Source organism: Pipra filicauda, unplaced genomic scaffold (genome assembly GCF_003945595.2).
Source record: "Pipra filicauda isolate LSUMZ 115617 unplaced genomic scaffold, ASM394559v2 scaffold109_size3271384_pilon, whole genome shotgun sequence".
Lineage (NCBI taxonomy): Eukaryota > Metazoa > Chordata > Aves > Passeriformes > Pipridae > Pipra > Pipra filicauda.
The window spans coordinates 1,582,591-1,597,923 of NW_024103540.1; the positions used below are offsets into that span (position 1 = coordinate 1,582,591).

At 45.2% G+C, this 15,333-nt stretch overlaps 1 protein-coding gene across 7 annotated transcripts in view; it reads left to right on the forward strand.

Moving 5' to 3' along the window:
- LOC113983478 (WD repeat containing planar cell polarity effector) overlaps nucleotides 1–14,429 on the forward strand; it is a 147,381-nt gene extending 132,952 nt beyond the window's left edge. For 2 of the 7 annotated variants that reach the window (XM_027712655.2, XM_027712726.2), the window contains exons 17-19: nucleotides 5,970–6,064; nucleotides 7,594–7,622; nucleotides 13,406–13,547. In XM_027712655.2, the coding sequence (XP_027568456.2) occupies nucleotides 5,970–6,064; nucleotides 7,594–7,622; nucleotides 13,406–13,456 (175 nt within the window). In that variant the 3' untranslated portion in view covers nucleotides 13,457–13,547. Of the gene's footprint in view, nucleotides 1–5,969; nucleotides 6,065–7,593; nucleotides 7,659–13,405 lie in introns of those variants that run through there. The other 5 variants (XM_039381134.1, XM_039381139.1, XM_039381153.1 and 2 more) reach the window with 3 other exon arrangements.
- Nucleotides 14,430–15,333: the final 904 nt, after the last annotated feature.

A 15,333-nucleotide genomic window follows, 5' to 3' on the forward strand; every position in this document is an offset into this window, starting at 1 on the left:
GTTTTTTCCCAATGCTTTTGTTGCTAGTGAACCTGCACGCCCCCTTACAAGGGATGAGAAATTAGAATGACATAGCTCTTCTGCAAAGATTCAAAAAGCATTTATTTCTCTTATTTTTCTTCATGAATTCTTGACAGAAAAGAAAAAACAATTATTTTTTTCCCCAATGATTATGTAGATGTATAGTATATAGACTAATTTTTATTTTCTATTCTACCGTACGTAGGAATATTTTTAGTAAATTTAGTGTGAGAACAACATTGAACTTCCCCATTGAATTCATCCTAACCATTTGTACATAACTGTGCTGAACACACTTCATGTGGGCAAAACACACATTTCATTATCTTTCTGGAAATCTGTATGTTACCTAGTCTTCTGTCATGGGGAGACACATGGGGAGATTGAGCTTTTTCAGTATTAAATGTTATTCCCGTTTTACCAACTGCTTACCACTAGTGAAGTATTTATTTTATACATAAGCTACAACTTTTAGGATACAGGATGCCATCTAAAGCTTTCAGAGCTATCTCATGTATTTGGAGATTGAGCCTGCCTTTAAAAATATAGTGCACAATTGTTCCATCTTAACTTTTGGGATGAAGATAGCACCATATTGATATGGGCAAATAATAAAGACAGTCTCCATGATGTAGACTACACTGACTGTGGAGGACTTTCCAAGTGCTCCAATAAAAGGAACTCTTTTAACAGCACACTAGAGCAGAGACTAATCCCAACATGCCTCTGATCCCAAGTTATAAACATGCTATCCTCCCTTCAGCTCACCTTTTCCCTTTCGGAGGTTGCTATGACTCACACGTCTCTGGCAGTCCCACATCTGCCTTTGTCAGGCATCTTGGGAGAGAGATTGCAGAGTTCAACTTTACTCCCACTCCTGGGTTCCCTGGTTTGACCACGTTGGCCTGCACCTACCCGGGTGGGTCACCGTAAGTTGCTGAGCCTCATGAGTGGTTCCTGGCAATCGCCGGAGCTGCACAAACTGCTGGGATTTCCCAAGGCTTTTGGTTGCCTCTTGCCAAGTTGGAGAGGATATAGCAGGCTCCCACCATGCTTGTGGATACCTGGTGGTGCAGCTGACCTCCCCTGGGAGAGGCCAGAGTGTTTGGTGGCCGCTTGCAGAGCTGTGGAAGAAAATTTCTCACAGTTCCCCTGGCTGGCCACAGCTGCCTGAAGCCTGCCAACATGAATTTAGGTTTTAAAGGCACTCCCTGTGACAACACCAGCCAGCTGGGAAGGTCATCTGCTGAGGTGACTCCAGCAACTTCTTCCCTGTGCTTAAGAAAAGCCGCAGATGGTTACAAGCTCTGTGGCTTGGTTTGCCTCCAGTTTCACAGAGTTTGTTTTCTTTAATGCGTCTGCTGCCAGGTCTGCATCAGACTTCTTCATGTGAAGAAATCTGTATGAAGAAAGGAAGTTTTGAGTGTTAGGAGCCTGCATAAATAGGGCCGTTCTCAGTTCTGCAGTTGTTGCAATGTTTCATCTCTATGTCCAAGATACTCCAGCATTACTAGAGATTTCCAGTTTTGTAAAGGGCTTCTTCTGGGTGGCAGTGGTTCCCCAAATTCCTGTGAGACATCATAACAGGACTTTGCAGTTGTTCAACAAGAGTACTCAATCACTGCTCTTTCTTCTCTCAGAATCTTTTATTACTTGCCTTGGCTTTACATCTTTGTACCACCTAGTCACACCAAACCTGTGGAGTTACTACATTACTGCATTTCTAACACTACCACTCCTGTCATACCCAGATACTGTCCCAAATCTGCATTTCACTCACGTTTCTGGAAGTTCATCTCCAGCACATACTCAGACTTCTTTCTTTCATATCAGCTTTGACAGAAACTTTGTTTTGGGAGAGCTGGGGCATATCTAATAAGTTACACCTAGGCAGAAGTCCTGGGCAAGGGCCCTGTGAAGACTGGCAGAAGACGTTTATGTTCCACTTGCTTAATAAACCTGGTTATATAAATATATATAAACCCCCCCTTCAGGGGGACTGACATCTACATGTGTGTAACTGGAGCCCAGTTTTCAGGCTGCATGATTAAAAAATCACTTCCATTAACTCTTCACATCATCATCTCCTTGGCCTAACCAGGAAAACCGTAGTCTGGAATAGACACAGGGACAGAAAAGGGATGGAAAAGGCTGGAAACAAAATAATCCTTCATAAAACAATCTCAAGGGTTTATTTCTTTGAGAACTTGTTCTTGATTTAACTCCATGGTATTTTATGAAAGTAGCAATACTGTTCCTGCTAGTGGAGAGGTGTAGTCAACTTTTTGAACCATACACACACATACAGAGTTATGAGCAGTAAAGATTCCAGGACAACACTCCAGAGAGCAGCATTTCATTTGCTGTGTGATTTCTTTCACTCTAACATAAACAGGACAGTTAAATACCACCAACAATGCACACTCCAGTGAATAATTTTACAAGACAAAGATCTTATCTCTGTCTTATATTTACCATTGGCCATTGCCATTTTCTCCTTCCAAGTGCCAGCTATGCTACAGCCCAGCAGTTCTTGCCCTCCCGTTATTCTTGTTATCTATTTATGAAAACATTTTGATCGTCATAACCCTGCAGCAAAAGCCTGCAATTGAGGAAAATATTTCGTATGCTGTTGTTCAGAAGACCAAGGTAGCATGCTGATTCTTTCAGCAGCAAAAAGGAACTGATCCACTGCCCATGGGACAGCTTGTTTCTGGATGAGTCAACTAGTGAGTGCCTGTGACCATGCCAGAGTTTGGCACGTAAGAGTCAGCACAGAGCTATGGCTGCACTCACTTCTTTGCTGTTGGCCTTGGCAGCTGCAGTGTGGATTTCCACCCCAGCAGTGTGTCATTCTGTTGCCTTACCATAAGGCATTGTGGGTTTAAATACCTTGCAGTTGTTGGCAGTGTCAGGATGTGTGTGAAGATGTGTTGGAAGGTTTTTTAGCTTATTATCCATCTACCTTGTCCCCATCCCCCAAACCAAAACTATTTTAATTAAGCTATCTATTATTTTAATACAAGTGATTAGGACAGAAGGTAAAAGTGTATATCATTACAGTGCTTTTCATCATAAAACTTCCTTGTGGCTTATGTACTAAAAAATATACATATTTCTACTTCTCTATAAGGTTTTTATTTAAGCTCAGAAGCATGTTTGTATATTTTGAATCTGTAGCATCACTGATAGAACCTCAGGAAGTGTTAAGAGCATCTTTCATATCTGCATATGTTGGCTATAAAATCACCATGGAGAGAATTAGAGTTATCCCACAACATCCCCTTTTGTGTGTTCCATAAAAAATGACACTAAATGGATTTCTTACCCTTACTTCAGTGTTTCATGCAATTAAAATAAGCATTCATCACAGTAACGGCATTTCTGTTTGTTCTTCCACCATCAAATATCTTTTTCAAAAGCCCCTTTTGACCACGAAGCAAACCTAGTCTTAAAACATCAGGAATGTAGGCTGAGAAATACAGTCTGCCAGGTCCAGGTGTAATCCTTCAAGCTGCTCTATCTGCCCTGACAATTTTCAATTCCATGTCAGAAGTGGGATTCAGCAGCTCAGCAGCGCTATTCCTGCCCAGTTGCTGCAGCCTTCCTTCTCATTCCCTGCCACTGCTCAGCCCAGGAGCTTCATGTGCATCGAGAACACAACAGCAGGCAGATATATATGGCTTTGTGTGCAGTTGCATTCTCAGTTTCTACATCTGTAAAACTGAGATAATATATTACCAAATTCAAAGGGGCAAATTAATTAGTCAGTGTGCGTACAGCACCTCGAAAGTACAAAATTAACTCTTCTTAGCCCACAAGTGCTCGAGATGCATCGAGGTGTTCTCTAGGGCCTCTTGATTCCAGACAAAGGTCCTCTTTATTAAATTAGATTGCTAATGTATTAACGCATTAGCACACTTGAAGAAAGAAAAGTTTGAAAAAGCAATTTGGCTTCATCACATGAACGGCGTGTATACTTAATGGAAATTTTTCCAGCATTCACAAAACAAAGAAAAATCAATAAAATGTCTGCCAACTGTTCCACTGAAAACATTTTATAATCTATAGCACCGAGAATCCCGAGCCAAGATAAACCAGTGTTGCTGACAGAAAATACTGACAATTATTTTACATTGATTCAACTTGGCCCAGCCCAGACTGACCTTGTTTATTCATCTCAGTCTATTAATTCATATTAACTTGGCATCAAAATGGGACATGTGGCATGTGAGCTGAAGACCCATTTCTCTATCTTAGACTCAGATAAATGTAGTGCATTGAGTACTTCTAGTGCCTTGAGCTCTTAGGTAGATTTATATGCATTAGACAGAACTGGTTAAGTTCCTTTTATCCCCGCTGGGCTTTTCATGTCTGTTGACTGTAAAACTAGAAGCTCGGTAGAGGTAACATCTTCTTCTAAGCCTTCGGATATACATGAAATCCTCCCAGTACTGGTCAGTTTTAAAGACACATCCAAAGAGGATGGAGGGGTTTAAGCTCTTTTAAAATATAAAAATAGAAGGGTTATGGCAATTTGGCAGGCAAAAAAGCAATTTGTGGGTCTCGGCAGAATCCGAGGCCATGTGTGAGAAAGCTGATCAAGACACTACGGAGGAGATAACGGGGTCAAAGAGCAGAAGAATCCCCCTGCTTTGGCAAGCAGCATAATCTGGTCTCCAATGAAGTTTCTTAGTTTCTTTTACTGAACCAATAAAGCTTAGTGTGATGGGAGAGTTGCATTACTGCAGCTTAAAAATGTCTCGAGAAAGCTGATGAGGAGAGTTGCTTTTAGTTGCTTCACATATGCCCAGCTGCTCTCATAGCTGATGCCCGACTGGTAGTGTGAAGACAGAGGCATGGGGAAAATCTGAGCTTTTCCTTTAATTATTTATGTCCTCATCAGTAATAAAGGGCTTTTTATGCCTGGAATGTATTATTTGTATTATCAAAGCTGAGCCAGATTTCACACTGTGGCAGTTAAGAAATTGGGTGCTGCACAGAAGCATTCACATTTTTATTCTCACACCTACACTGCTGTCATATCTGAAAGTCACCCTTGGGTAAAACACTACTTGAGTCAAACACGACTACGTCCACAGAGGAGGAAAAGCCACCGAAATGAGGAGAATCCTCCCAAAGGAGTTCCCAGATGGCCTGGCATTGGATGTTTAGTTTATTTTCTCTATTCGACTCATTCTTGGTGAAGGCAATGCTCCCTTGGACTTCACTGAGCACTTGGCAGTTTGTGTATGGCAGGACAAGCAGCGAGCCAGCAAGCCAAGGTGACACAACATGGCCTCCAAATTTCCAGTTACACTGCATTGGGAATGGATTGCCTTTCCACATGCCTATGTAAGCAGAGATTAATGATGAGTGAAGAAACCAAGACTATCAAAACCAAAAAAAAAAAAAATCCGTCTGTGTTTTCCATAACACGTAGTTGGTGCTTTCTTCCCTGCTGCTCCTTCACAACTTGGATTTCAGTGGTGGAGTGGTGAGGGGACAGGGTTTAACTGTAAAAATTGCAGAAAAATCAGTGCTGCCTTTTTGGTCTGACATACTCCCATCCTGGCATTCACCCAACTTCCTCCAGGCTGGGCTGCCAACAGTGCCTGGTGCCTGCTATGTGCAATGCACATCCCTAGCCCATCTTGCTTAACAAAACTGTAATTGCTCCAAAAAACACCAGCTTTACACCTCATCTCTGAATGACAGGACAGTGCTGGAGTGACTGCACGGCCAAATGAGTGATCGTAGTGATGCTCAGTCAACAAACCTACTGGCATCTGATAGAAAGGGCTACAGTTTGTAGCCAGGAAATTACACGGGCTGCTGTATACTTGAAAAGATAGAAAACAAAACAGCTTTGCTCTGCTATGCAGTATCTCCCCAACTCTGCAGTCATTGCTCCCTCCCCTTCTATCACTTCTGTTTTGTTTTCAAAGACCCACCAACTGCAGGCAGGCAGAGGACACTGAGCCTGGAGCGGGTGGCCACACCACCTCCCTGATCACGAAACCCTTTCCCAGCAGCCAGGAAGGTAAGTGAACAGGTCTCTTTCAAATACGCACAAGGGTATGAAGCTAAAAATAATGGTGATTAATATCTTGAAAATTTATTTGGATCTCAGAATAAAAATAAGTCAAACAGCATTGCAGCATGAGCTTGGTTTATGTGTTCCTAACAGGCAGAGGCATGAGGACTCGGCTACCGGCTCATGGAAGGTAGAATAAGTTCAACAGATCATATGAATCTCCTTATCTTGCAGCAGTTATTCATGGTTTAACAAAAACAGGCAGGGTTTATTACCTTCAGCCATTGTTGCTCTGTTACTGGGTGTGCAATAGCAGCAGCAGAGCCTCACTGCTTGCATGGCTTGTGAAGCAGCAGCATGCACTGCTCCTGCAGGGCTTCTGGAGTAAGGGAAGGTGGCTGCCTTGCTTCAGCAGCACCTGGTGTCTCCATCGTAGCAGTGTCAAGGTAGTGCAGCAGTGTAGTAGAGGAGCAGCCCAGCATGAGAAAGTCACAGTTAAAGAGTTGTCCTGTGAAGTCAACCATGCAGGGATAGGTGAGAGTGTTTGCACAAGGGGTGAGACAAGGACTTTTATCTTCTGCTTTGTCCGGGTGTCCCATCACTCTGCTGACAGGTGTGTAGGAACAGAGCCAGTGTCCAGGCATGCTGGCAGGGTCAGTCCAGGCGTAACTGCAGTTCCAGAACCTCAACTGAAACAGGTCACTTCAAACGAGCCAGTTATGGGTGCACTTCCACCTTACAGTGAAGCTGAACCAGCAGCTTGCCACCATCAAAATGGGAAGGTCCTGCTGCCCCCTCACCACCTTCTTCCACCCGCATCCATGGGAGCTGACAGCATAGTAACCCTACCCAAAAAATTGCTTGTTTTCTTTCCCGTGGGCTTTTGTCCATCCCATGAGCTGAACTGCCTCACGAGGAGATTAGAAGACACCACAGACAGCACCAAGCGAAGGGCAGAAGGACATTGCCTGCAGCAGGACTTCTTTTTGATGTTGGCAGCTCTTAATTCTGCTCAAGCTGTAACATGAAGCCTCATCCTCAAGCACCTCCTGCAGCAACCTGGCGGCACACAGACTGCAAATCCCTCCCGAGACAGAAGGCGAGCACTCAGGCAGGCAGGCAGCCCATGCCCAACCACCCCAGAGCTACCCCAGTACAGGCAGACAGGTGTGCTGCAGCCAGGACTGTCCCAGGGTGTGCATCCCAGTCCTGCAACAGCTCTCCACCAAGCTGGGACGATGTGGGATCCCCAATCCACTGCTTGCCTTGCATCTCCACACTGCCTTATCCACAAAAATCATGGTTGCTTTAACTTGTTGTAGTGTTTGAGGGAATATACGTATCCTACATGTATAGACTAGTATAAGGAATATATTAAATATTTTAATTCATCCATTGAATAACATGATATAAAATAGCTTTGTTTTATTGAAAAAGTGAAAGTTACTTAATATCATACCTTTGTTTGTTTCGGTTTTTCAGTGAGTGAAGTGGAATGTAAATAACACTGTGTTTTCTTGGGTTTTTTTTTCAAGGAAATATGAGAACCATTCCTTCGGAGCAGGTGACCCATTTCTGATTTACTTTTTTTATTTCTGCTTGTTATTATTTACTCTATTTTGAAGCTTCCTGAAACTCCCCAAGCCTGTCCCTGCAAGCTGTCTGCCTGCAGGGCTCTCACTGAAATTGGTAGAAATGCTCCTATACTGCTCTGCTAGAGCAGGGCTTCACCTGCTGCTTTATATTGAGCACAGAGCATAAAAGTCTTGCCCTCCATCCATGTTTATCTCACATGAAGTAGCCAGTGCTCGTATTGGCACTTTCAAGACCTCAGTAAAGAGGAGTGAAATACTGCCCTATGGTTTCATGATAACTTTGAACTGATTAAACTGCAAGGTGCTGCCAAAAAAGGTGGTCCATCCCTTCCCCCACTGCCAGCCTCCAGTTCTGTTGTCTTCCTCCCTCTCCTGCACTGGCTCACATCCTTGCAGCCTGCAAGAAGCTCGGTGGGGCGGGAGAGGAGGAGACCTCCATGTGGGCAGGGAGACCGTACCCTGTTCCCCAGATCCTTCTGTTACAGTTATCTCCTGTGGGAACATTCCCTTCTGGCCTGGTTTGGTATCCCAGGAGGTTGTGTGTTGGTGGGAGTGCATATAGAGCACATATATAGAGAGCCTATCTCCAGAGCTGATGAATTGGCAGCACCAACACACTCCTTCAGTTCTACTTTAAGGGAAAAAATAAAATTATGAAATAAAATATAATAAATAATAAAATAAATTTCACGACACTGTGGATGGAGGCACAAGAGTGCTTGTGTTTTAGCTTCCTCCTAGTTACAGTTCTTGTTTAAACTTCTCTTTTTGAGGCCAAAGTGTTCAGTGTTTGGCCTCAGTGCAAACAGATCATTAAAAAAAAAAAAAAAGGAAAGGAAACACTTCAACCTCCCAGCGGAGCAGGATGGCACTTATTTATTTCTTTCATTACAAAACCAGCCTGTGCCAAGTAAAATTGTGTTCCAAGAGCTGTTCTACCAGTCCTGGAGCACTGAAGAAGAACACACACCGGCCCCACCTCTGCAGCCTCCTGCGGGCCCTTGCACATTTTCACTGGGTGGAGGATGGGGAAAGGCTGGGGACCAGTTGCCAGAGCTCACCACATTGGAGCCACACCAATGGGAAATCCTCATACTCAAAGCATGTCCCTGTTGGCCTTTGGGTGATTTCGGTGGCCTCAGGATACAGAGTACAGTGAAATAAAGCAGCAGTGATGGTCTGGAGGCATTGGTGGGATCCCTGGATTTGCAGCCAGGTTAGCCAGCAGTTAACTGCTTCTTCCCCGAGCTGTGTGGAAGATGCTACTTGATTTCATGTCAGGAGCTGAATTAATAAACTGAGAAGTTAATTTGAAAACTCTGGACTCTGACAATAAAATCCACGAGCCCAAATGTACAGGCTGTATAACAAGAGTGACACACGGAAGAAAGCTTTGCCATCACATCATTAAGGATTTATCCAAGGGAGTGGTTAAAGCACTCTTTGGTTCCAAAAAGTTACTGCAGTTGAGTGGTCACCAGTACTAGGAGCTGGTGTGGTCAAAGTGTGACCTCTGTGACCTGGGTGGAATTGGCTTGATTTCAGCACGCATCGCAGAGCTGCTTGTGCATGGGGAAATGGGGCACTTCCATCTGAGCTTCTCTGGACCAAGGGAAGGCAGCAGCCCTTCACCTGGACACCATCACCAGCCTGCTGCATCAGCACACTGGTGGACAGCCTGTTCCCAAGGTCCCACTTTCACCCTCCTGCTTCCCTGGGCTGGCATCCCCCTGCCACCACTTCCTTCATGTTGCTTCAGAGGGAGCTCACACAATACTGGGCTTGGTGCCACCCAAGGGGAGCACACCCAAAACCCGGCCCTTCTTGCACAGGCAACTCTGCAGGAAGATCCCTGCAGCTGCGAGACGGAGGATTTGCTTTGCCCTCCTTTGCCAGTTTGTTGGTGAAAGTCTGGGGCCAGAAGTGACCTATTGCCAGTGCAAATGGCCACAGAGGCCTCAGTGGGGATGTATCTGATATGGGCCCTGTCCTTTGTAGGGGCACCATAGCACGTGTCTTCCTCACTCGCTGCTCTCTCAGCTATGAGGAAGCTTCTCCTCCCTGAAACTCTAAAGATCGTGCAACAAACTGTTCCCAGTGACCTGCCAGAGCAGCTGGCTGTCACACAGCCAAGCAGTGCTCAAGCTGTTGAACAAGATTTGTTTCTGGAGGAAAGTATTAGCCCTACAGCATGAGAGAAGTGGTTCAGAGGCAAGACCCTGTTGCCACGGGGGCCACCCGTGTCCCTCCAGCAGTGCCGGTGGCTTTGCACGAGCACAGGTGACATGTGTCCTGCCTGCAGCCCATGGGTGTGAGGGTGATGATGGGTGAGGGCTGCTGTGGTGGTCTCAGATCACAGGTAGGATGAATGCAAACCACCTTTGCCACGCTGGTTTGGGACCGGCACTGGCCAGAGGATCCCAGCACTGAGGACAAAAGTGGGGTCAGCATAGGTAGATGCCAGAGGAGTGAGGATAAGCTGCAGCTTTTCTTGCCCTGAGCATGGCTTGCTTGGGTACGGCTCCTCAGGGCTTGAAGCAAATGAGAAGTGTGCATCTCATCCACAATATTTGGAGTGCTCAGGATTTGTTCAGCCCTGTCTTCCAGGAAAGGCTGGAGATGAGATTAGGGTAGCCTGGAGGACCACCCTGCTTGAGACCCAGCCTAGTCTTGCTGCTCTGAGCAGGCTGATAACAAAGGCCCCTCCTCATCTGTGTTATTCTGGGATTTGATCATCTTGAGCAAGCTGTGTAGGCTAGTTCAAAGAGTCTCCATTTAGCAGCACCTAGACTTACATAAGCAAAACCAAGGCTCCAAACACTCTAGTCACCTGCCTTGGTAAAAACAAGACCCTTTGGAAAACATTTATCTCAACTACTCTCTTGTTTCTGGACCAGAGACTGATCTTATATATGGTAATTTAAGATGCTGAAGTCAATGGTGCCTTATGACTACCAAATGGTTGTTTTAATATGTTACCACTCAGATGAATATCTGTCAGCCAGAATGGTTTTATGTGATGCTATTCGAGGGAAACCAGGCATTTCCAGTGAAAAGTAGTACCTATGGGTCCTAGCATCAGGCATGTCCTTCCACACCGTCATTCCCGCAGCCTGGAATCGGGCAATCTTCATCTGAAAAGAACAGGTGTTTAAAATAATTTCCCGTGGCTCCTTCATTTATTCCTCTCTTTCCCACTCTTGTCCTTTCCCACTTTCATCGTGCCCTTGCGAATAATCCCCGGGAGGAAAAGCGTAGCCTCCTGGGAGCCGTACAGCAGCGCAGGGAAGAGATTTCTCTGTATTTCCCACTACAGAAGAGCAAAAGGATCCTCCATTCTGCCTCAGACCTGTGGAGACAGAGCAAACCACAGCCTCCATCCTGCTATCCCTGCAGGTCTGAGATGACTTAGTGGCTTTTCAATTACAGGGTGTGCCTTCCCCTACCACTCCTCCCTTCGCCTGCCGGAGCGGGACCACATCATTACCATGCAAAGCCCCGCGATCTGAACTCTCCAGGGCACAAGTAGATGCTCTCCTGTCAGGATATTCACGTTTTCCTTCTCTGGATGACTAGCGGCTCATCACCATAGGGAGCAGCACAGCAGTGCTGGCTTCCCCTGCTCCTGGACACCCATCTTCCTGCACTATGAAAATCAACTCTCACCAAATTATTACGGTGTCTTTTATTGCTGGGGTGCTGCATCAGAAGAGATGCAGATATCAGAAGAGGCTTCCAGTCATTACTGCTCTTCAGCCTTTGATTAACATTAAATACCTCTACAAGCTTGATGCCACATCACAGACTTTCCACACGACACCGTCAAGTCTTCTTTCGTGTGACCAGAGAGGTTTGCAAATAGGATTTTTTTGAAAAGTACTTTTTTTAAAAAGCAAGTAGGTAGGTCTGCAGAGCTGAGTTCTTGTTCAACTCTCCCCAGACAGAGGCACAAATCACAAACCCCAGGTCAATTATCTGAGAGCCTGATGCACTCAGGACCCTGAGCCTTGAACTGCAGTGACCTACCCAAACAGCCTTGAACTCTATATGATCAAACATGATGTGGGGTTTTTTCCTAGCCCAGATTCACCTTCCCACCTATTCTCTTGGTGCCCAATGCAACCACCAGCAGAAACCTCTCTGCATCAGGCCCTGACACAGCTCTAGGGGCAAAAGAGCCACCCCTTCCTCACATTCAATCACTGATGTTCCTCAGGGCTTTACTAAATAAAAAGAAAAAAAAAATCATGGTTTTTTTGAAGCCTCCAACATGTGTCATTCAGAGAGCAAGGAGAGCCCACAGAAAGCTTGAAGCCACCCAAAACCCAAGGCACATACACACAACCCCAGGACTGGGGGGAGGAAGACAGCTACCAAGTAAGGCACCTCAGAACCTCCTTGAAGAGAGCTAAAAAGTCTCAGTGGTGAAGCAGTGCTTCAAGTTTCCACACTGGAATAACCTGGTGGGGTCTGGGATGCAAGCACTGATTCAGATGAGACACTGGGGACACTTTCTTGTCATCTTCAAATTACCTCTGAGAATTAACAAGGGGTCATATTGTTCCCGGGCCACGTCTCACCATCTCCCTGCAAGGGAAGAGCCAAGCAATGGGTTGGAGTGCTTCATACAGTGCTTATTTGGAGCCATTGCACTTTTACTGCTCCCTCCATGCTGAGGTAGGGAGGTTGTACCAGGGAATGCTGTTTCGGAGGGAGATCTCGATCTCTGTGGTGAAATGCACATGCCATGAGATGGAGCTGCTGCTCTGGTAAAGGTTCCTTATGAAGCTTCAAGAGTTAAGTGAATTTTTTTTTTTTTCATCTTTCCTGGAGTCAAGGAGCCAGGGAATCACTCACATGAGTCCTGTCTGCCCTCACCTGTGCAACCTGACACAACCCTGAAAGCCACCTCCTGGGGCCAAGCCCACCCACTCTTCCCACGCCAACTGGTGTGTTTTGCCCTCCGAGACAGGACAAACACACGTTTCCCTTTGTTTCCAGCTCCACACCTAGTTTTCTTCTTTGCATCATGAAGGGCTGGCTACTCATCTGTAATTCAAAAGAAAGCAATGACTCACTAGACTACATCGCTTTCCAAGGCAAAGTATTTCATGCATTTCGCAGGCACGCTAGCCTGTGTTATGAAATAACCTCTATTTGTGGCACACGTTCTCCCCATCGTCGTGTCCTTTGCAAAACCAGAGGGCTGGAGTTTCCACCCTGAGTGCAGGATAGGGCTTTGTGCTTAAATCACGTATTTGCATTGTATGCGGAATGCAAAATGCCATCCCCACATAACTTAGGAAACCCTGTTGGCTACCCACTGGCATTAGCCCAGCCTTGTGCTGTTTGCAATATATTTTAATTAAAAGGTAACAAAAATCTAAAGTTTCACTTTCACCAATAAGCTTCCAGGCGCCAGGTAAGGGAGGTGGAGCCTCAGCTCCCAGCCTCTCACATCCCAAGGGACACCGTGAGCAGTCGCTGGAGCTGCAGTGCCTGTTTTTTCCAGGAACAGCAGGGATGGGGGGTTGTGAAGGTAGGCTTAAAAAAATGTGAGAGGTGCCTTACCTTGAACCACAAGGCAAGCTCCACCGCTTAGGGCTGCATCCTTTATTCCCAGGCTAAAATGGGACAGTGTCTGCAACTGTCTCATCTCCCTGGATTGGGATGGTATTTCCAATACCTGTGTTTCTGTCCCTCATTGCCTGTCCCTGCAGCCTGCCTGATCCTTCCTGTATTTCCCCCACAGGAGACCAGAGACAGCGGGTCTCTCCAAATTGTGCACTTTGGTCTGGTGTGATTGAGCTCCCACAGCAAAGAAGAGGAAACCTCACCGAGGTGGTGAAGTTCACGGGAAGTCCTTCAGCAAACTTCCAGCCAGCCCTGGATCTGACCACTAGCAGATGACAAGACAACAGGCTTAGAAAATATCCCGCCCTTAGACTTCCAAATTATTTCTAAGTTCACATGAACGTGTCCATGCACAAAGTGCCTTATGTGTGCTTGTGGAGGGCAACTTGGTGACGTTTTCATCATGTCATTTAAAGACATCAAAAAAGGGAGTAATTGCAGATACCCATTTACTGTACAAACTCAATGCTGAAAAATTTTTGGGGGCCTTTCTTGGATGAATCCATAAGCTTTTCAGGAGGAAGTCTGTAATTCTCTATGCATTATATGTTTTTACAATCTTCACTTGGAAGCAGATTTGAATTTCCACTTAAGGCTCTGAAAACCGTCCTATTGAGATACCAGCAGATAAGATCTTCACTCAGGATACCTCTGTGAAAGAGCAGCCTTTCACAGTTGGCAGCATTTTTCAAAGAATGCTCTCCATTTTCATATCTAGATATATCATCTTAGTTGAATAACCATTATTTTGCCTTGAAAAAAAGATGCGGAGCCTCTTAAACATCATTCCATTGGAGTCCAGATTTTAATCTGCCTCCTCTAACCACAAAGAAAAAATGCACTGAGAAGGTAACGTAACCTGTTCCAGCCCTCTATTTTTTCCTGGCAGTGAAGAGAGGGACGAGCATCATCCCGGGTCTGTCTTCCCACCACTTGATCAAGCGCAGAGTATACGGACACAGATTTTTTGTGCTCAGCCATAGGCACGTGTGGATTAAGACTGAGCTTTTTGGGGAGCATTGGGTGGTTGCAACCTAGAGCCAGTGAGCTTCTTCAAATTGGTTTTATATGGTGAGCAAATCTGTATGATGGACTGAAAATAAAAGCAAAATGTGAAAAAAAAAAAAGAAATCCACAAGCCATTAGAAGTATTTTATTAACCAAAAGTCTGTATTTACCCAGATAAAATACTTGGGCTTGCTGTCACCAGCCGTTTCCCCCCATGGGTCAAAATTCTGCTGCCTGATGGGTGATTTTGGTTGCACCATTTTAGCACTTCATCCCAGTCAGCACCTTTCCATGAGTGTATTCAAAGGATTCAAAGACATTTTGGTTTGTGGTTTGAAGGGAGCAAAGGGGCTGCAATCCATAGGATTCTGTACACCTAACAGGGAAAAATAAATAAGGAGAGCTTTGAAACAGAGCAGGCTGCTGCATCACCTCCCCACACAGAGCCATAATGGCAATGGCCATTGTAAAAGAAGATGCCTTTAATGTCCCATAAATTTAATTTCTGAAGGACACACAGCACAGCGATGGACCACAATGACGGAGGGCTTGTTCTGCGTAAGAGGCTACGACACATTGCCTTGCCATACAGCTATTTTGCTGAATTGCAGCCATATTTCTGTCAGTACAAGTGATGGTCTATATGAGGGATTAATCTGACACCAGACAGTGATTCTTAATCCTTCAGTATATCATAATCTATTTACTTTGCATGCTAAGAGGATTTCAGCTTAAAAATATAGAGGAAGTGATACTAGAAATGTACATAAGGTCCAGAATGCTGTTTCCTAAAATTGCAGTTTTTCATTTAAAAAAAAGAAATCCTCTCATGGCTTTCTTGGAAAAGTCCTGTATGTCCTGGAAAAAAAAGAAGTGTTGAATAGGGATTTAACTGGAAATAGGTGTATGTTTTCATTTCGGCTTCAGCCCTGTGACCATTTTCACCCTCCTCCTTCCCCACGGTATTCTGTGCTCCACTGTACAAGAGCTCTCCAGTACAGCAGCTTCCTCAGCTGGGAGGTATATCTGCTGACCTTT